Source organism: Emydura macquarii, unplaced genomic scaffold (assembly GCF_026122565.2).
Source record: "Emydura macquarii macquarii isolate MOO-44397 ecotype Brisbane River unplaced genomic scaffold, CSIRO-AGI_Emac_v2 contig_691, whole genome shotgun sequence".
In the NCBI taxonomy this organism is placed as follows: Eukaryota; Metazoa; Chordata; order Testudines; family Chelidae; genus Emydura; species Emydura macquarii.
The window spans coordinates 17,331,486-17,352,277 of NW_027130828.1; the positions used below are offsets into that span (position 1 = coordinate 17,331,486).

The 20,792-nt window shown below is 45.5% G+C and overlaps 1 protein-coding gene across 5 annotated transcripts in view; it reads right to left on the bottom strand.

The window, feature by feature from the left end:
• Window positions 1–1,541: 1,541 nt before the first annotated feature.
• The window catches only part of EHMT1 (euchromatic histone lysine methyltransferase 1), a 159,601-nt gene continuing 140,350 nt past the window's right edge, over window positions 1,542–20,792 (bottom strand). For all 5 annotated transcript variants that reach the window (XM_067542174.1, XM_067542177.1, XM_067542175.1 and 2 more), the window contains exons 24-27: window positions 18,930–19,016; window positions 15,925–16,003; window positions 7,530–7,705; window positions 1,542–3,355 (exon numbers count right to left, since the gene is read on the bottom strand). In XM_067542174.1, coding sequence (XP_067398275.1) covers window positions 3,172–3,355; window positions 7,530–7,705; window positions 15,925–16,003; window positions 18,930–19,016 — 526 coding nt within the window. In that variant the 3' untranslated portion in view covers window positions 1,542–3,171. The remainder of the gene's footprint in view (window positions 3,356–7,529; window positions 7,706–15,924; window positions 16,004–18,929; window positions 19,017–20,792) is intronic.

Below are 20,792 nucleotides of genomic sequence, written 5' to 3' on the forward strand. Positions count from 1 at the left end.
CACGAGGTGCTTAGTGGGCTGCAGGCTGTGTTTGGACACCCCCCGTGGCAGCCTCCCGAGGGACACACAAACCAGGGGCCCTGCTTTTACTAACACGCGGCAATTGAGAGTTAAAAGGGGGCAGAGGGTTGGGCTTTGGAGTCGCATGTGCCCCAGTAGGTTGATGAAAGGTGGCCTCAGAGGGTCTCCCTACACGCCCGTTGCGGTGAGCGGCCTCGGGCCCGGGCACTGGTCCGGCTACCGCCAGGGAGCTCCAGGGGCCACCTCTCAAAGAGAGCCTCGAAAGGGAACCATCATTTAGGTTTGTGGCCAAGAAGGATTTTTTCCCCCGTTTTGATTTCTTGCAGTAGGAATTCAGCCACTGGGGGAACTAGCAGGATTCGGGGTGGAGACAAGACCCTTGGTTGAGCAGCGAGTAATTATTGTTCAGACGGTTTAAAAAAAACAACCGTAATTTTTGTCTCCATCAATTTAACTCAAGCCCTGGGGTGCAAAGCTCCCTCCCTTTCCATCCTACGGCTTCCCCACCCTAACCCAGCCTTTCAGTTCAGAACTGAGAAAGCTCCCAGTCCACCTCTCGGCGTCCTCAAGCACAACCAGGAAAGCCCAGATGTTGCTTTTTAAACTAATCCCCACCCCAAGATGCAGAACCATATCTCCCCTCCCCGCTTACAAAGGTGGGGGCGGGGAGGAAAACCTTTCTTTACACATAAATAAGCCAATACGGGCAAAAGTCCATTTTTTATTTCCATCTGCAGATCCCTTTTAACTGCACTGAAGGAAAGGTCCCTGGGAGCCCTGCATATATAGATCACTCAGCCCCTGGCAGCGGTGGAGACAGTCAAGCAATCATCTCTCCCCAATGCTCAGAGGGCTCCAGGGAGTGGGTATGTGATTAAAGGAGGGATCCCAATAGTCTCAAGCAAAGCTGGTAAAAAAACAAACAAACCTGGCATCTCCATGCTCTCTTAGAGTCTTGCAAATGTCCTCGTCCCTTCAGCCAGGCTGGATTTATTATTGCTTTGGACAGGCTCGTTCGGTTTTTTCCTTGATCTCTCTGGGTGGACTGGGAAGGGAAGCCTATGGGGCTCTCGGTGGACACAGCAATCTACCCACGATGGAGGCCTATTTCTGCAAGTCTGCCTTCTTGCTGTGGAGGTTGATGGGGGAAGATCAATTCTGTTCTGATACAACACTGCCAACCTCAAACACTGAGAAATCATGAGGGAGGCTGCTCAAAATATCCTGACTGGCTTAAAAGCACAAGCTTTACAATACTACTAAATTGGGGGATTTTCAGTTTTCTTTCTGAACTTTTAGAATACACATTTTCCAGCTTTTCTCTGCAGCCAGGGCCAGAAATTTGTCTTAAAAAAAAAAAAAAAACCCAAAAAAACCCAAAAAAACCCCACCCCAAACTGAGCTTTTCATGTAATCACATGACTCCTGGAGCTGGGGTTTAAATTAAAAAACTCCCAAATCTCACATTTGTCACGCAAGCATGAGAGTTGGCAACCCCGTGAATGAAAGGGCCGAACTCATTTTAAAGCACTTTTTTTTTTTATTGATTTCATTGAAAACAGAACAAGAAAATGACCAGAGCCAAAAGACTGCTCCTTTAAAATTGTCAAAAACATTAACAGAAAATAATAAAAATAATAATAATAATAAACATGACGGCATTATGAATGTTTTAGAAGAGATGCACAAAAAAACCTGTTACTGCACTAATTACAGTATTTAAAGATATATGCCAAAAAAAAATTAAGATAATGACCTGCCCAGCCATCACACAAAAGGTGATGGCAAATTTATTCACACTACAATACTAACAATTTAAAAAAGGTTTTGTGTGGTTTTTTTTCCTGCATTTTATACTAAAATCACTTTGTTCTTTTTATACAATTGATAGTTTATATTCACGTGGTGAGTAAAAATCACACCAGAATCAGCACCGTTTTTGTTTTGTGGTTTCTTTTTGTTGTTGCGTGTGTGTTTTTGTTTTGTTTTTAATGCTTTGTCTCCAATGTTTTAATAATGGTAAAAAATAAATTGATTTATTTAAACTTCATAGTGTGTGGCTTAAAAATTAAATCGGAGGTGCTCAGAGTTGAGAAAAGTGAGGGGATGAGCTGGTGGAGATGGTATCCTCTCGCTGGGATGTGTCCTATCTGATGCTTGCCCAGCCTGAAGCATCCTCTTGAGAAATGCCAGTCAGAGGTTCTTTATAGAATACAGATCACTTTGTTTTGTTTTAAAAAAAGCAAAATGATTCTTTCAGAAGTTAGTGTCTTGTACAATCCCCGTCAACGTTCCCTCTCTAACATTGCTAACGTGGTAGGAGAGGCAAATCCTTCCACTGGTGAAACCAACACTGAGACTGTAACATGCCCGAGGGGCAGAGGTGAGAGCTGGTTTTTAACGGAGAAAGCTTGATGGGGAGCAGGAGTGGTAGGGAGAAAATCTCTAGCAGGCTTGGAACAGAGACAGGGACTGGAGGAATATTAAGGAAAAAGGTTTCTTTTCCATTTTTCTTTAGAAAAAATAATAGATCGGCGGATTTGGTAACCGGCGGGTGTCTGCGAGAGGCAAATAACCTCTAGCTCCCAGCGACGGGGCCAGGAAAGACCACGCTCCAATGTCCTGCATGGTGAGGGAGAAATTCATGGTTTAAAAGAGCAGCAGAACCCGCCCCACGAGGGCTGCGTCAAGTAAACCAATGTCAGAACCTTTTTTCCCCTCTTCCTTTAAAAAGTAAGTTCCATCAAGTATTCAAAGTTTATTACAAATGAATTGGAGATGACGTGGCATGAAGGTTCCATTCAATCAACAATAGCATTCCGCAGAGGAGAGGTCTCTCTTCCCTTGGCTCTGACAACACTTAGCACATTAAGAGACAGATGCTAGGACATCCTGCATGGAAAAACTGCAACAGCCGTCCCTTTGCACCCACTGTAAAACCAGCAGCTTTCCAGGGGTGGGGAGGGGGGAAAACTACAACATGGAGTCAGGATTTGCTTTCACTTATTCCTCAAGTAACAGTCGGTGGCGCATCCCTAGATGTCACGAACCCCTTGGCTTTCCTTGAATGTGTTTTCTCTTTAAATGGAAATTTCAAACAGTATGTGAATCTATAGAGTTAAAACAGTTCAGTCTCCGGAGAGCGAGTCCTCAAAAGGGGCCGGCTGCCATGGCCGAGCTGGTGTCGGGGAGCCCGTTCTCCTGTGCATCCTGGGACGATGTGCTAGCTTGCCGTTGGGCCAGCGCTGTGCTCGAGTGTTTGCACTTGGGGGAGCCGCACTGACAGCTGAAGAATTTGCCTTTGATGTCCCAGAATCGGTCTCCGTAGTCAAAGCTGGAAGACAGAGGGTGGGGGGGAACATTTGGTCATTGGAACCCAGTGGAGGGTGTGTGTGTGTGCATGCCAACAAATACTTTAGCGTAGCAGAGAGATGCAGAAAGAGCTAAACCAAAAAGGACTGTACAACTAGGGGGTCACACACTTCATAGCTTATGCAGGCTGGACGCATTGCACGCCCCAGGATCTGTATCCTTCCATCCCTCTCCCGCCAAACTCCCTGGATACCACCCTCCCAGCCTGTCTTTTGTAAGGAGCCCTGCAACTGCCCCTAGTCTCACCCCTGCCAGGGGACTGTGCGCCCTCCATCCCCCCTCTCCCGTACCAAGGTTCCCCCCTTCTATCCCACATGCCAGCAGCTGTGTGCACCTGAGTCTCACGTTCCCCATGCCCACCATGGAGAGGACTATGTGGCGGCGGTTGTGCGTACCCCCTACCTAGGAGGCACCTTGGGGAAACCCATCTCTGTGGCTCCTCCTACCCCTTATCGTATTGTTACTAGGAGTGAAATAAAAGCAGCAGGACAAGAACGTTGCCCACACGGTGACGAAATGCTTGTGACGGGGTTACCTGATCACTAGGAGTTTGCTGAGCCTCACCCACTCAGCGCGCAGGCCTACCAAACAGGCGGCGGACAAGAACAGGCTGCCACTCCTACTATCCTGAGACGGATGTGAACGGGACACTTGCGCGTGGAAGGCTCCCGACACTGTTACCATGACCCCAGGCCACCCCGCCTGCCACAGGCAAAGACCCTGGCGCATTCTACGTTACGGAGAGAACCCATCCGTAGAGGCAAACACAAGACACAACATCTGCAGCCTGGCCTGTCCCTCTGCACAGAGATAAAGCCTCAGATAACAGGCTGTACTTTTCTATTGTTAATTACAACACATGGATCTTCCCGCCGCTGGGAAATGCCAGACATCATAGGGATCGGCTCTCAAAAAGCCTCGCATAATGAAGCTCGTTTATAATGGGAGCAGATGCGCGGCTGGCATCGATGGCTGGTGGGAGTCTAGCGCAGGGCTGCCTGCTGCCCCTGCAGCCTCCGAATTCTTCTGGGGATCCTGTAGCCCCTTTACACTGCCGGAGAGAGGTAAAGCGACCGGGTGGGGGCTGGAATCTGGCTCATTCTCTTTAGGCACTTACAGGAAAGCGGAGATGACACTACAGCGGTGAGACGCATTAGTGTCAGTCAATGGAGAGAAGGGATTTCTAAGTAAAATAAGAGACCCGAGGGATCAAACCAATGAATCAGAGTCTGCTATTTCAAACCCAGTTCCCAGCTGGGGAACCAAAAACCTTCACAAATCAGGCTGCAAGCAGACAACATGCCCTTTGGTCCAGTGAGTTGCCTGGCCTGGGACCAAGTGAATCAGAACCAGTGGCAAAAATTACTAGCACAGATAGCACCAGCCTGGCACTAGTTCTAGGCCCTGGCTCCTAGAGGAGGGAAGTGCTCTCCATCAGACAGGAAAAATAGCCTCAGTTATGGAAGATTTCCTTGTCCTTTCGATACAGACACTAGAGGGCCAAGCCTGGAGTCAGTGGGAGCGGCTTTGATGGCCACGGTCAGGAGCGATGCAAACAGTGCCGTGCATTGGTCAGGAAACACAGAAGGGTGGCAAAGCATTGTAACCGGCCTGACTCTGCCATTCGCTGAGCATGCAAAAGAGTGTAACTTACACGCTGAAGGGACTGAAGCAAGAAAAATGAGTCAGAGGAGGACACAAAAGAAAGCAGCCACTCCCCGCCCCTTTAACTTATGCCGCACAATTCCCTGTGCTTCTGGAGCCACAGTGTGAGCAGGGGCAGCTTCCACTGGGCCCCCTTCCATCAGGAGCAACTCCACTGAGATCAATGGTGTTACAGCGACATGAAACCAGTGTGTGTCCAGAACCAGGCCACTCACTTCAACAGGAACTGCACATGCTACGCCAAGGGCTGAATCTGATCCCTTCAAAATATCAGATTGGTGTAATTTGCGCGGGTTTTCTTTTATACGGTTAGTTACTTGGTCATGGTACGGGGTCATGCCCGTTTTCTGATCAATTCACCCTGGATGCGTTGCATACATCATCATTTGCATCACCTCTGAATTCAGACCTTTCTCAGAGCCAAGACATCCTCTTCACCAAGCCTCCCTTCTGAATCTCACTTTAAAGTAAACGTTAGATCTTTGGAGACCTCCCACATGTTTCTATGGGGAGGCCCCCAGAATACATTCCTGGTCATTTCCAAAGCGGATGGATTCTGAACTGTACGTCTGGTCAAATTTAGAGCCCTTTTGACATGGCAAAACCATTGGACCGATGGGTATTTGCTTAGCAACAGTCTCTGCAATCTGTGTCGCAGGTGTTTTGGAGGTTACACTTGCCTGTGTCCTTTGCCTCCTAGGTTACAAAACTAAATGAGGAGAGGAAGGAAAGGGAGATTCGATTGCAAGGTTTTACATTTTGTGACTCTTGGTGGTAAGGAACAAGAATGGAACAACTGCCATTAGGCCACCAAGTCAACTATCTCTGACTTTGGCAATGGCTGTAGGACTGACTTGACGTGAGCAATTAAACATGCAGGAGGCCTCATTTCTTGGAAGACAGGACTGGGGAGATAACTAGACCAGCAAGCTGAAAACAGTGTTTGGACCAAGATAAGTAAATGGGTCAGTAAGCTAAAAGACCAAATGTCTGAGCTAGCTACAATAAGAAGGGGAACATCGAAGGAGCCATTTACTAAAAACAAGGTAACAATGGACAAGAAAAGTCAGGGGCATAAACATGAGGTAAGGAGTAAAGTCAAATGTGGACAAAGCATGCTGCACAGGGATCGGGTCCTGCAGAATAACCAAGCCAATCCTAAAACCTGTGATGCAATGTATAGTAAATGCAATGAAACGTGTGCATGTACACAAAGGACGCGGTTTGTTGTGTCAATCTGGTTGTGTGGTACACCCTATACACACCCCCTAGTCTGGAGCCTGGTCAACTTAAGGGTAGTTTGAGTATATGCCAATAAAGAAACCCCCGTGATGAATTTGGAGCTGAGCTGAGATCTTGAGAACCGAGTGGATAAGGTCTCAGATGCTACCCCAGCAAAGACCAACACTAGACACTGCAGAGGAAGGATGGTCTAGTGGTTACAGCAGAAGACAGGGAGTCTGAGTAGCTGAGCTGTATCAGTAGCTCACTGTGATGTTGTCAGGGTCACTTTAGGACTGGATTCAGCCATGATTCACATCCCGTGCAACTCCCTCTAACCTGACAGGGTTACACAGCGTGACAGTCAGGGCAGCACTGTGCTCTCTGGGGCTGATTCTTCACTGCCTGGCACCTTGTGTTGTCATTTACACATGGGCAAAGCAAGCGTGAGACTCCATGTCTCTGATCTAGCGGAGTGGCACACCCACTCTGCACAGATGTGGGTGACGACATGAGGTGCAAGGCAGCGGAAGCCCTATTCCGCTACACTTCCATCTGCCCAGGTGTAAATAGAGAGACATCGCAGCTCCAGAGGTGGTGAGGGGTAGGAGAAGAAATTCATTACAAGTTTGCAAAGTGCTTAGAGATCCCTGGAAGCATTAAGGGAAAGACAAACCCAGAATGCACCTCACCAGTGGGGCAATGACACGCACAGGAGGGAAAATTCCTTCCCAACTCCTGCACCAATCTCCTCACCCTGCAAGGCAGGAGACTTGCAGGAGCCTGCAATCAATAGCAACCAACATCAATAGCAACACCTAGCTCTGGTATAGTGCTTTTCATCAGTGGATCTCACAGCACATTACAAAGGAGATGAGCATCGTTTCTCTCCTATTTAACAATGGGGAAACTGAGGCACAGAGCGAGGCAGTGACTTGACTACGGTCACCCAGCAGGCCACTGGCAGAGCCAGGAATATGACCCAGTTCCAAACCATTGCGCTAACCAGTGGGCCGCTACCCCTTCCCCAGGCATAGAATTTCCCACTCTTACAAACACAAGCAGCACTGTGTTGCACTCCAAGCATTAGCTTACACAGCTGCAGGCTGGACAGCCAGGTTGCTTTAGAAAGAGTCGTCTCTAGCCCTTTCTGTTCCTAGCTTCAGAACGACCCAGAAACCCCCTAAACTGGGAATGTGCGCACAAGGACAACCCCTAGGGGAAAGAGAGACCCCGTGGGCAGCACATACCCGATTTCTTCGCCGGCTTCGATCTGCCTGGTGCTGAAGAAGGCAATCCTGGGAAAGCGCAGGTCCTGGTGTGACATGAACACTCGCACAGGGATAAGGTTTGGCTCACAGAGATGGTTTATAAAGCGGCTGATGTTGCCATAGAAACGAGCGTCTATGCAATACACCTCTCCGTCCTAGAGGGAGGAACAGTGAATGTTGCATTAGGTGGAGCTGTTTTAATACCATCATTATTTAAAAGCCACTGAGATACAGGTCATTTCAGTTAGCATACAAGGGAATTTCAAGAGGACTTTTATTGGAATCTCCTAGTGGAAGGCTTAAAAGGACAAACCATACAGCCTTTTCCATTATATTAAGCAATACAAAAATTACATCTCTACACATAGCACTTGGCCTGGAGGCTGTTCGAAACACTCCTGACTTGAGAAGCAGTGTGGATCTGAACGAGCATATCGGCTCTCCTTAGACCTGCTCTGCCAAGGCACCAATCTGCTACAGTGGTATTTCTGTTCCATGCAAACAAACACCTGGAGAGTAAAAGGTCGGTGGATTCAGGAAACAGCATCTCTCCTGTCCTGCTAATTGAACATGACAGCTGAGAAGCACAAAGCCAGAGCTTACAGCAAACATACTACTTCCTGCAGACTCCAGTGAAAGAGAGAACACAGAAATTCTCTCCTTCCATAATGCCTTCACAGCAGTAATAGTAATATTTTGTTTTCCTAGAAAATAAGAGACCCCCTCAGGGCTTTTTATTCCAGCAGAGAATGACTATGCAAGCAGCAGGCTTTAATTACAGACGCTAATTTCAGTCGCACAGAAGCCAAAAGCAAAAGGATCCATTATTGGAACTCACATTCCCTTCTGGGCAAACACCTCGCAATCTTTAATGGATCAGCTGTGCCAGAATTCTACCAGCCAACTGATACAGGAGCCCCAGGAGAAGACATCTGAAGATACGAAGGAGACACATGGTCTATACTGAGCAGTCTGCTACAGTTTTTAAAATTGAGCAGGCTTTCCAATTTTAATGGTATCTAGTTCAGGGTTGCTATTCCATGCCCATCTACACACTGCCATTCCTTTGGATTCCATGGCACCAATGCAACGCTTCCGCAACTAACTGCCATCAGAAAAATGTGGAGTCTCCACTCACTTTGTTCTATGAGCTGATGTGAATCTCCCACTGAAGGTATTTTTGCTCTTTCCTGGATCGGCTGACCCCACACTGCTAAAAAATGGTTCCTAAATAGTTTTCCTTAATGGGGATTTTGAAGCAGGGCAAACTTCTTGAGGCTGAGATTTTTAAACTTGACGTGTGGCAAATGAAATATTTTCAGGGCCACGTGCTGAGGGAGGAAGGGATTGGGGTGTTGAGAGTCAGGCCATGGGAGGAATCCGATGGATATAAAGGTTACAAAACATCTGCCTTAGGGTTTGCTGAGGAATATATTGCTCATTCCACAGAGAACAAGGAGAACTTGAAGGTGCCGGAGCTGTTTACAGCAAAAAGGACAATAAAACCCACCACCCTAGGATTTCAGACAGGGTTTAACCCTGAAAATCAGTCACTGAGGTGGAAAGGCTCAGCTTCTCCAGCCGTGATTCTGCGCACCAGGTTCTCTCCTGGTTTTGCTGTGATAAGCAGGAGCAGGGTAAGTGCCTGGTGTTCCGCAGGCGCATTGAGCCTGCCAACATCACTGTGTGTTGACAAAATGAGGATCTCCGTGTCAGGAAGCAGGGAGAACCAATATGAATGGGAAAGAGACCTGGGGGTTGATTTGCCTTCCCTCTTCGAACGAACAGAAAGCAACACAAGAAGGGGGAGGCTAAGGGAATGGACCATACGGTGAGACCTCAGATGTGGGCCTGATCCTGCCATCCTTCGGCAAGTTCTTCCTTGTGGACACGATCACTGTCGACGGCTATGGGACTAACTGCGTAAGGAAGAGCTGCAGGAGCTGCTCCTGCACTTGTGAAATGGGAGGTCATTTCCAACACCATCCAGAACTGAACTACCACCTAGTTCTGAAAACGTGGGGCCACGAGGCAAGGGCTCTCATCTCAGCTCTGCCATAAACACACCAGCTGGATGTCTTTTGGCAAGTCCCTTAATCCTTCTGGGCTGGGTGTGCTGGGAAATCATTGTCTTAAACACATTAAGTGAACCCATGAGATGCGTTGTGTTGACAAGGACAGTGTTTACATTTGTGTTGGCTGGCCACGGTTTTATGTTATATTAGCTAAGGTGTATCCTAACGCAATGGAGTTGTCGAACGTATGTGTCCCAGCTCTCCATTTCCCCATATATTAAATGGGGTGATACCATCTATGTCACAGAGGGGGCGTAATTCATTAGTGTTTGCCACGTGCTTTGAGAGCCTCACATGAAAGGTTCTAGAAAGGAGAGTCAAGTGTTACCGTTAAAGTAAGCAACTTTCATTGAAGAGAGACTGCAACTGATAAAACCCAATCTCATCTTTCCCAAAGTTCCTGAGAGTGTGTTTCTCTCTGCATTTCACTGGTACAGAAAGGAGATGACTGTCCTTTTAAAAGGCGAAGTCCAGATAACATCCTGCCAAAAGAACTGAATTGGGAGAGAGTTTCGGCCGTTAAAACAAATGTTCGCCTTCTTTCAAACACTGAACGGAATATGCATGTAGGACCCAGCTTGCTAAATAAATCACAGTGCACACAGCCTGCAGTGACAAATAAAAATATCTAAAATAATACCCCTATCGCTACACTGCGCTACAGTGCAAACTCAGTAGCCATTCTCCACTGACCCTGACAGAGTTCTGTGAAGCTGTTGCCTCGCTGGGTTGGGTTTAACGCCCCCTTCATTCACGGATCCCAAGGGCAGAACCATCCCATGCAATTATCTTGTCTGACCTCCCGTATAACATGGGCCAGAGAACCTCCCCAAAATAATTGTCAGAGCAGATCTTTTCGAAAAACATCCAATCTCAATTTAAAAATTGTCAGTGATGGAGTGATTTACGACCCGTGGTAAATTGTTCACATGGTTAATTACTCTCACTGTTAAAAATGTCCACCTTATTTCCTGTTTGAATTTGTCCAGTTTCAACTTCCAGCCACTGGATCATATTATACCTTTCTCTGCTAGACTGTTATCATTAAATATTTGTTCCCCATGTAGATACTTATCGACTGTAATCAAGTCACCCCTTAACCTTCTTTTTGCTAAGATAAATAAATAGAGTTCTTTGAGTTTATTACTATAAGGCATGTTTTCTAATCTTTTAATCAATCATTCTCGTGGCTCTCCTCTGAAACCTTACCAATTTATCAGCATCCCTCTTGAACTGTAGACACCAGAACTGGACACAATACTTTGGCAGAAGTTGCACCAGTGCCAAATACAGAGGTAAAATAACCTCACTATTCCTACTCGTGAGTCCCCCGTTTACGCATTCCAGGATCGCATTAGCCTTTTTGGCCACAGCGTTGTGCTGGATGCTCATGTTTAACTGATTATTCACCACAACCCCCAAATTTTTTCAGAGTTACTGCTTCCCAAGATAGTCCCCCATCCTGTAAGCATGGCCTACATTCATTGTTCCTAGATGTATACATTTACATTTTGCCATATTAAAATACATATCCTTTGCTTGCACCCATTTTACCAAGTAATCCAGATTGCTCTGTATTAGTGACCTGTCCTTTTCCTTATTTACCACTCCCCCAATTTTTTTTTTGTCATCTGCAAACTTTATCAGTGATCATTTTATGTTTGCTTCCAGGTCGTTGATAAAAATGTTAAACAGCATAGGGCCAAGAAGCAAACCCTGCAGGACCCCACTAGAAATGCACCCGCTCAATGATGATTCCCCATTTACAGTTGCATTTTGAGACATAACAGTTGGCCAGTTTTTAATCCATGTAAGGGGTGCCATTTTAATTATATAGTGTTCTAATTTTTTAATGAAAATGTTATGCAGTATAAACTCAAAACACCATAGGAGTCTAAGTATACTGCATCAGCACTATTACCTTTATCAGTCAAACTTCTCATCTCATCAATAAAGTTAGTTTGACAGGATCTATTTTACATAAACCCAGGATTATTGGTATTAATTATATTACTCTCCTTTAATTCTTTATTAATCAAGTTCCATGGCAGACTCTCCATTATTGAGCCCATGCTCCACGTCAGACTGACAGGGTTATAATTACCCACATCATCCCATTTACCCTTCTTAAATTTTGGCACAACAGTAACTTTCTTCCAGTCTTCTGGAACTTCCCCAGCATTCAAGACTTATTGAAAATCAACATGAACAGTCCAGCAATCTCCTCCACCAAGTCTTTTAAAACTCTTGGTTGCACGTTATCTGGACCTGATGATTTAAAAGTGTCTACCTTTAGTAGTTGCTGTTTAACAGCTTCCTGAGATATTAGTGTAATGAAAAATGTGTTATGGACCACATCATTTGTTTTTTCTCCAAATACAGAACAGAAATACTTATTTAGCGCTTCTGCCTTTTCTGCATTGTTTTTATTATTATTAATTCCATTATTTCCATCTAGTACTAGGCCAACACCATTTTCAGAATTCTTTTTGTTCCTAATGTACTTACAAACTCCTCCTCACTGCCCTTAATTCTGCTGGCCATAGATCTTTTCTTGTGTCCATCTGCTTCCTTTATTGATTTTCTACAATTCCTAGTTCTGATGCATATTCATCACTATCAACTTCCCTTTTTTCCATTTGTTACATTTTTTTATAACTGCCTTCACTTTCCTTCTAACCCATGTCTTTTGTTTAACCAATCAGCCTGCTTTCTCAATCATGGATTTTTGGGCATATGGTGAAGCGTTCTTAAGCAATTCTCAATTACTATTCACATTTTTTTATTAAATTCTTCCTCATAATTAATTTGACCCATAAATTGTTTTTAATTTGGTGAAATTGGCCCTTTTAAAGCACCAAGTGTGTGTGCGTAGTTTATTCTGTCTGCACCTTATAAATGTGATCAAGTCATGATCCCTTGTACCTAAAGCTACCATTAATTTTTCATTCAGCAATTAGTTCCTCTCCATCTGTTAAAACAAGGTCTAATATGGAATCCCCTTGTGCTGGTTTCAACAATTTTTTGTTAGGAAATTGTCACCTACAATGTTTAGCAATTCCAAGGATGTTTTAGTACTGGCAGCACGACCCCTCCAGCATCTGTCACTCAAAACTGAAGTTCCCTATGATCACACAGCTTTTCTTTTCCTATACTTTACAGATAGGTGCATAAGGAGCTGGTCATCCTGTTCCCTAGTGTGATTTGGTCTGTAGCAGACACGAACTAATGCCCCATCTTGTGCTTTATCTGTTTGGACATGGATCCACAAGCATTCCAGATCATTTTCTTCTGAGTTATCAGTGACTGAAAATAGGTAATGCTATTTTTGACATATTTACAATCACTCAGTGTCCAACAGGACCTTGCCTTCTATTTCTTGCCTTCACCTGACTGCATTCTGCCCTCCTCTGTCTGGTTTTGGCTGACAGGTTTCTTTCTATGATTGATACTCCCATTTGGGGGCTGTTATTCCACAGATGATGAGGAGAAATCCTACACAGTTCCACTCCACAGACACCTGTGAAGAGACATCCACAGCCTACTTTTTCCAGTTAGTAACTCAACACTAGCTTTCTGAAAACGGGACTACCTGTGGCTAATGGTTATGGTTACCCCACTATAATGAATAGTCTAATGCTGCCGATTTACAATGGATCTGCTGTCTCATATCGCCTGCCTGGTGACTGGTTAGCTCCTCAAATTTAGCCCTAACAAGGAGGAAATGCTACTCTATGACCCAATACATCAGCTTGGCCTCTTTTCTGCTGCCTGACATTTCTTCTGATGAGAATCCTGTTTTCCCTGGATCAGCAACATATAACCCGGGGGCTTCTCCGTTCCCTCTCAAGAAACTGCTGAGTGGTGTGGTTAGACTCTCCCGGTGGCTAGCCCCGTAGCGCTTTACACAACCACACAAGACAGCTGAATCCACTCGCTCTCGCTGTCCAGGTGCTGAACAGCCAGGGCTGGGAGTGCAGCAAGTCAGCCATTCCCTCGCTGGGTGCCCAGCACTTTCCTCTTCTCCAGAAAGATCCAGATTTGATCCCCACCTATGATCTCGCCCTCCACGTGCTGGCAGAGGTTAGACTTGCTTTGGAAGGAGCAAGCTCAGCCTTTGCCCCTGGTGTTATCACGTGCTTTGCACTGCTCTGCAAGTTCTGCCTCTCCCCACACAAAACACAGGAGTAGCCTCAAGGGGCTCTGGATGGCCTCCTGAGCTGCTTTCCTCTGCCAAAGGACAGTCACTGGGGAGCCGTAAGGGAGGGGAAGCATGAGAGGCAGCCCAAAAAGAAGATCACCACTGCAGGGTCTCAGGCATTCCAGTCTCAGGCACAGCCAGAGAGGCTGAGCAGGTGCTTTTGCTATTCCTCGTTGGCTGGTCAGTTAAATACTGGGATCATTCTAGAGAAAAAAACCTCCAATATAAGGTGTTATCCGGTCTTGGTCTGCCCGGCGTCCGCGATCCCCGCACAGTCGCATCTGTACAAAAGCTCTGCCAAGGCAAGTATCTGGAATGCGCCCAGGTTTATGCATAAATCTTTCAGGCCTTGTCTACATAAGCGAATTAAATTGGGAGGCGCTGGTGTAAAGCCACGTCTACACTAGGAGCGCTTGATCAGTACAAGGATATCGGTATGCTATACCAGCCAGGGACTTCTAGCATGGATGCAGCTATACCGGCAAAGCTGTGCTTTGTACCACAAATAAAACCAATTCCCAGTCAATTCAGCCTTGCCAGTATAACCATGTCTCCAGTAGGGGAACTAGCTAGCACAGCTGTCAGTCAGGAATCACAACGCCTCACACGCCTGACTGACACAGCTGTGACAGCAGCAGTCTGTAGTGCAGACCTGGCCTAAGTGCCAATGGCGTGACTGGCCCACACTAGCTGTATGTTGTTTCAAGCACATCTGCACTGTTCTATGTTGTTGCAGTTGTACTGGCCACTGAACAAGTTTATCTCAGAGCTCCTAGCACAGCTTCCTGAAGCAGTGGCTTCTGGGAGATTCTGAAAGGCCATCAGGAGCTCAGGAGAACTGTGGGAGAAGCGGTCAGATTCCCATACCTTGAGAAATTAGCATAATTTCCCCTTACAGAACTCCCATACATTCCCAGGTGCTGGCATCATTTCTTAGTGTTTGACCCCAAATGGAAGCCAGGATGAAGGAAGGTTTTCTCATCTATCACTTACCAATCTGCCAGTTCCCTACAGTGTATTTTCAATCCCAGACCCAGTCAGCCTCATTAGCAGAACATGCTGAAGAAACACAGGACAGATGCGGGTTGGAAGCCATGTTGAAATGCCTCAGAATACAGGCCTATGGAGAGCAGGTGCAATGTGGAGGTGATGCCTGTTTAGTCTTTGGAGGAAGAGGAAGATGCAAGATGCTGCCTGCCAGCTGGTCCATGGATGAACAGACTGACCCTGGGCATTAACTGGGAGAGGTTGGTCCTTCTACTTTTCTGATGTCAGAGCATCAGCCACAAGACTCCTCACTGTATTCTTCCCTCGTGGTGGGAGAGGTGCCTCCCTTTCTTAAAGGCAAAGCCTCTTTTTCCATCTCTCACCACTGAATCAATACTGAAGCAGGATCGAAGCTGGTTTCTAGCTCCCCCCATTTTCCTGAAGTCACCAGCATCGCCTTTCTGCACGTTTGCTGTTGCTGTTGCCAAAGAGTTTCTCATACTCTAAAAGTGAGTTTAAAGTCCTGAGCAAGCTGTGAGCTGACATCTCCAGAGACACCAGACCTTCTCAGAGCAGGTGCAGCACACCCAGCATCAGCCCAAGCTTCCCCACACGGCCCTGCCTGGGTACCTGAAGCCTGACCTGAAAGGTCCTTTAAAGGTAAGCTGGTATTTCAGTCTTTCAGCTCATTAACCAGTGAGCTATTTAATACGACTGCCAACATGGGTGTTGGTTAGTGCCAGCGGGGCTGGTGGGCTTTGCTACATAGATACACGGGCATTAGAATCCAGACCGAGACAACCAATTTAATTCACCTGGGCCAAAGAGCCATCAGATGGGCATAACCTGCAATGACTATCGACCTGAGCTGCATTCAAACTGGCGACCTAACGCAGTCAGGCTTTGTACCCCATTACCAATCCCCTGAGCCATCCAGTCCATGCTTTACTTAGCGGTGAATAGACTTTGGTTACCGTGAGGTGAGAAGTGCTTCTCATCTCACAAGCTCTTGGATTGCTCTGCCCATCAAGATGGGGACAATTTCCTTTTTGTTCTTTAGAGTAGCAAGCTCTGGCTCTTCTTTTGCCAGGGAGTCCCTTGAACACACTACCTTGTTGTCAAGGTCAAAGAGGTAGGAGTCCTCTTCACGTACATCTGCCTCTGAATCGGAAATCAGCTCTCCAACATACCTGTCGGATGAATGGGAAATGCAGCAATAAGATGCTTGTACAGATGCTATCTTGGATTTAACACCTTGCCTCTTATGTGCAAAGTATGATAGGGGCCAGCACCTCTGTTAGTGTAAATCAGTATAAGTCCATCAAAGCCAGTGGAGAGATGCTGGATTTGGCCCCATATATTTAAAATAAAAAACAAAATTCCTTTATTCAAGTTACTGATAATACTTTTGAACATTAAAAATGAATTTAAAAAAAAAAACCACTTTTCCCCAAGAAAACGGTTTCCTTTTGCAATTCTCTCAGTTGCCCAGTGACAGCGGACTACTTAGTTTTGCTTTTGTTTACTGGACCACTGACTTTCTGGTTCTCATCTACAATACTGTAACTCTTGGGTTGCACACACTTTAAGAGGACATTTACATACCAATACAAACCCTTTGCGTTGGAATGTGCAAAAAGCATGGAAATATTTTTACTGATCACAGAAGCTACTTATTTAAAGCCTTGTCTTACCATCATCTAAATGTCGGCACTAAGTTACTCTGATAGTATCCCTTTAAGTACAGTAATTGGACCTCTTATCACTACACGTCAAGAGTATGTAGAGTTAATGCAGTGACACTGGTCTAAAACCAGGGTAACTGGGATCACAGCCAGGCCCAGTAAGTATTTTGAGATGTCAGCCTTCTCCTCTCCATCTGAAATGGCTTTGTTTCAAGTAGAGGGTTAAATATTTGTAACTTCTTCCATGCTTGTGGCATTGCTGGTCCAGCTATCACTATTACTATTATTTATTTGTATTCCTGTAACGCCTAGGAACCCTAGTCAGAAACTAGGATCCCATTGTGCTATTGTCTATGTTGCCTGGTGCTTCTCAGTCTGTCTGCCTGTCTCCACCTGTTGTCTCGTCTCATACTCAAATTGTAAGATTTTGGGGCAGGGCCCACATTTCTGTTGTGTGCGCACACGGCACCTAGCACAATGGGTTCTTGATCCATGGGCTGGACTCCTGGGTGCTACGGTAATACGAATAAATAAGAAGTAGCAGTGACGGATTAGCAATATGAGTAAATGTCTCTTGAAGAGAAAACAGAAACTTCTATACTACTACTAGTAGCAGCACTCATAACAACATTTTCAGTTTCCAAGCACTTTCTCAACATTAACTATGTGCATTTCCCCTTGTGATGCTAGCATTTGACCCTTGGGCTGTGCAGATGAAAGGGTGAAGCATTAACTGAGAGTTCCTGACCTCAAGCAGGCCAGCACACAATTGCTATATCATGCTAGGATGCCGACTGCATGTGGAATCCTATCATCTTGCCTTCGGTGCATCTTGATATTTATTAACCACTCCCATAAGGCTGCGGCATTACTGGAAATCACAAAACCATTAGTAACCTAGAGCAATAGGGGATTATGGATAGAGCAAAATTGCTTTAGTGTCACACAGTAGCCAAAACTGAAGACAGTTAAAAAGCAGCTGAAGAATGGCACAAGGAAAAGCATTCTATTTTGTGGGAATCCTTTTGATAAGCAATTCTGAGACAAAAAAAAATGAGTTAAAATGAAAGTTGAGATTTAGATTATATGTTCCTTCAGGGCCCAATTCTGCAACCCCTCTTCACTTTCAGCAGTACTTACTCACGCAAGTAGTCCCATTGATTCCCCACATCAGAAGTCAGTAGGAAGATGAGTTAAGTGCTGCTGAATAACAGGTATCTATCTATCTTTATTTTAGGGTTTTTTATAGTCCCCATCCCTTAGGTATCTGAACGCATTCCATGTAAAATCAATAGCAAAACTAAAGTCCCTAGAAGACTTGATGGACTCTCTGGCTCTTTTCCCTTTTTGGGAGTAAAAACTCTGCTTGGCACAGGTTGTTTCTATGGGAGGGGCGAGAGGAAGGGGCAAATCACAAAACATATGGTGTATGGAAATAGAAACTGAGCTATTACAATCCCCCTTAGCTCTGTCCCTGTATCCCACCAACTTGAGCACCCTCTCCAAAAGCTATTGCAACCACCTGTGAATGTTTTAAAATTAACAGGGACATTATTAGCAAGGAAACATAATATACTATAGATTCAAATCCATTCTCCCAAGAGAGCTGGTTGCCCATGGAGCTGATAATGTAAGCGCCTGTTTCAGAGATGGAGTGACTCTGGCGATGTGGAGCCATCTCTGAAGTGTGGGTATGGGTTAGCTGACTGTACGTATGTGGATGGACCTATGACCTACATTTCACTATTGAATTTTGCTAGGCAAAATATCATTTCAAGGACCTACACATAACATAAGGATGGCAGCAGGGACAGGATGTTTCTCTAGCAAAGCAGTACGTAGCAACAGTTCTCAGCCTGTGACGCAATTACTGGTAACTGGGGAAGGGCCAGCTTGTCACATGGTGCTAGCTTGTCTTGTTTCCAGCTGCCAAACTGCATTTGAAGACAGTTAAATGCTTTCCATGCAAGCAGTTACTGTGTTTTGCCAGGGGGATATTTTGCAATGATCAGTGGGAGGGGAGGTGGCTTGAATGACCATGAATGAGGTGGAAGACACTCAGTTAAAATCTGGTCCAGACCATGGGGGGAAAATCTGTGAATTCTAGGCATATAAGGGCGGGCTTTTTGCACAGCAAGTGCTTGTCTTGTCTACGTGGGAAAACAGACTGGAATAGCTATTGAAGAATAAGCAATCCCACAACAGCTATTCCAGATCAGAGAGATCCCCATGTGTCCACTCTATTATGGAATAAAAAGTAATGTCTATTCCAGAATAATTGCTCTGAAAGCACACTAATTATGCAGGAACGGAGTGACTTTTTACTGTGGAATAGAATGTCCACAAAGGGAGCTATGGTGAAGTAGTTATCGTGGAATAGATTCATAGTCTTATGCTTTCTTTGTGAGCTACTCCAAGGCGATGAACTTACTCGCACACGAAGGTTCCCAATGGAATGTCTTGCATCGACCGCACACCCCAGCCCATCTTTTGTGTCCGATAAAGCTGCAATCGAACTCTGAAAGACAAGTAAAGGGGTCCCATTAAGGGTAGCAGAGTGGTGTTTGGCGGAAACGGGTCAGCTCTTTCGGGGAGGAGGGAGGTTTGCACAGAAATTTCAAATTTAATCAGTAAAACATTCATTTCAAGAGACAATTTCTAGTTTTGTCACAATGTGACCCCGGTTCCTTTCACCCTAAGAACACACTAGATCACTATATAAATATCCCTTCCCTCTGCAGAGAGCTGGAAATTTGGTGGGTCCCACTCATTCCTACCTAACCCACTAGCTGAGAGGTAGGCAGGAAACTCCGTCACTTGAACCTTGCTGGGTTTCCTGGCTCCTATATGCAATTTTACTGATACAACCTATCAAACTAGACTCAGAAAAGACCTGTTAGGTCATCCAGTGCATTGCCCAGCCACTGTTGGGATAGTCCCTAGGACCATCTTACACTTAACGTTCCCCAGGAACGCTGATCCTCTTCATCTCCCACTGCAGCCCTACTTTCTCCTTTCCTGAATTCCATCCCATTGCTTCCTTTGCACTGAAATAATCCCTCTCCCTCCTTGGTACTTCATGGCCCTTCAAATATGGGCGGGCAGTACCAGGCCACAAATCAAGGCAGATACGCTTTCATTAGGACTAACAGCTTCAGAACATGCGGTCACACTGTGCTTCAGGCCTGAGGGAGCTGCATTCGGTTTTGCCTCATTCATCACCAGTAAAAGAGACAGCTGAGTTTTGGATCCCGGACGCTGTGTTGTTGGGGGGGTGACGCAGGAAGCGGAGGGAGTGTTGCTTGCTTTTCAGACACCAGGCAGAGCTGGTTGGCCTGCCAGATGGAAAGATGTGCACCGATGTGTAACATTAATTTGGAGCTAATGCGATACGGGAAACACTGAGAATGAAGAGGGAGCACCCAGGCATCATTACTGAGCAGTCACTTTGCAGATCAGAAGCCAGGAGTTATTCTTGATTCCTCGAGGGATGATGCCCACAGAGCTTTGGGAATATCTGACCTTATCACTCAACCTCAACAGCAGGGTCCAGAGCCAACCTTGCCTCCCTTAGCAAGATTTTAACAAACAGGGAACAATAGCAACAACTCTATCTACACAGCAGCTGAGCGAACAAAAAGGTTGAGCTGATCAGGAAAAAAGAGAAAGCTCTGCCAAGAATTTCATCAGGAAGGTCTCCTGAGTGGGATGGGTTTGTTTGTTTTTTAAACACATTTCAAATTTTCATCAAAATTTCAAAGTTAAAAAACCCGCAATCAGCTCTTTACAAAATAAAACCAAAACAAACCACCACCGACACCAGTTTAATCTAGAGTCAGTTCTCCATAGTATCCGGCCCCGTGTTTTAAAGAGGACAGTCAACGTTTCCAAACTGAGTGGAATTACATCCACACTTAAGCAACAGAATAAAAACAATGTGACTGACAGCACTGAAGTCAATGGGTGCTAAGCATCTCTGAAATAATAAAATCAGACCAATTACATAGGAACTTTAGGAACCCAGGTCTGTAAGTTTGGGCCTACATTTCTGATATGAACTGCTAACCTACCATTTTGATATAAATGGCTAGTGTTTTTTTCTTTATTTTCATTCTATTTTCCTCAGAGACCTTACCCTGAAAACTACATCTGAGCTGTCAGTGAAGTGACCACTTACTTTAAGGAGGAAAAAAAAAAAAAAAAAGGAAGCAACTAACAAAATTGTACAGTCAGGTCCAAGAGTCCAGCCCAGCGTCAGGACGGTAATCCCAGCTGATCTCACAACCCTGCGTGT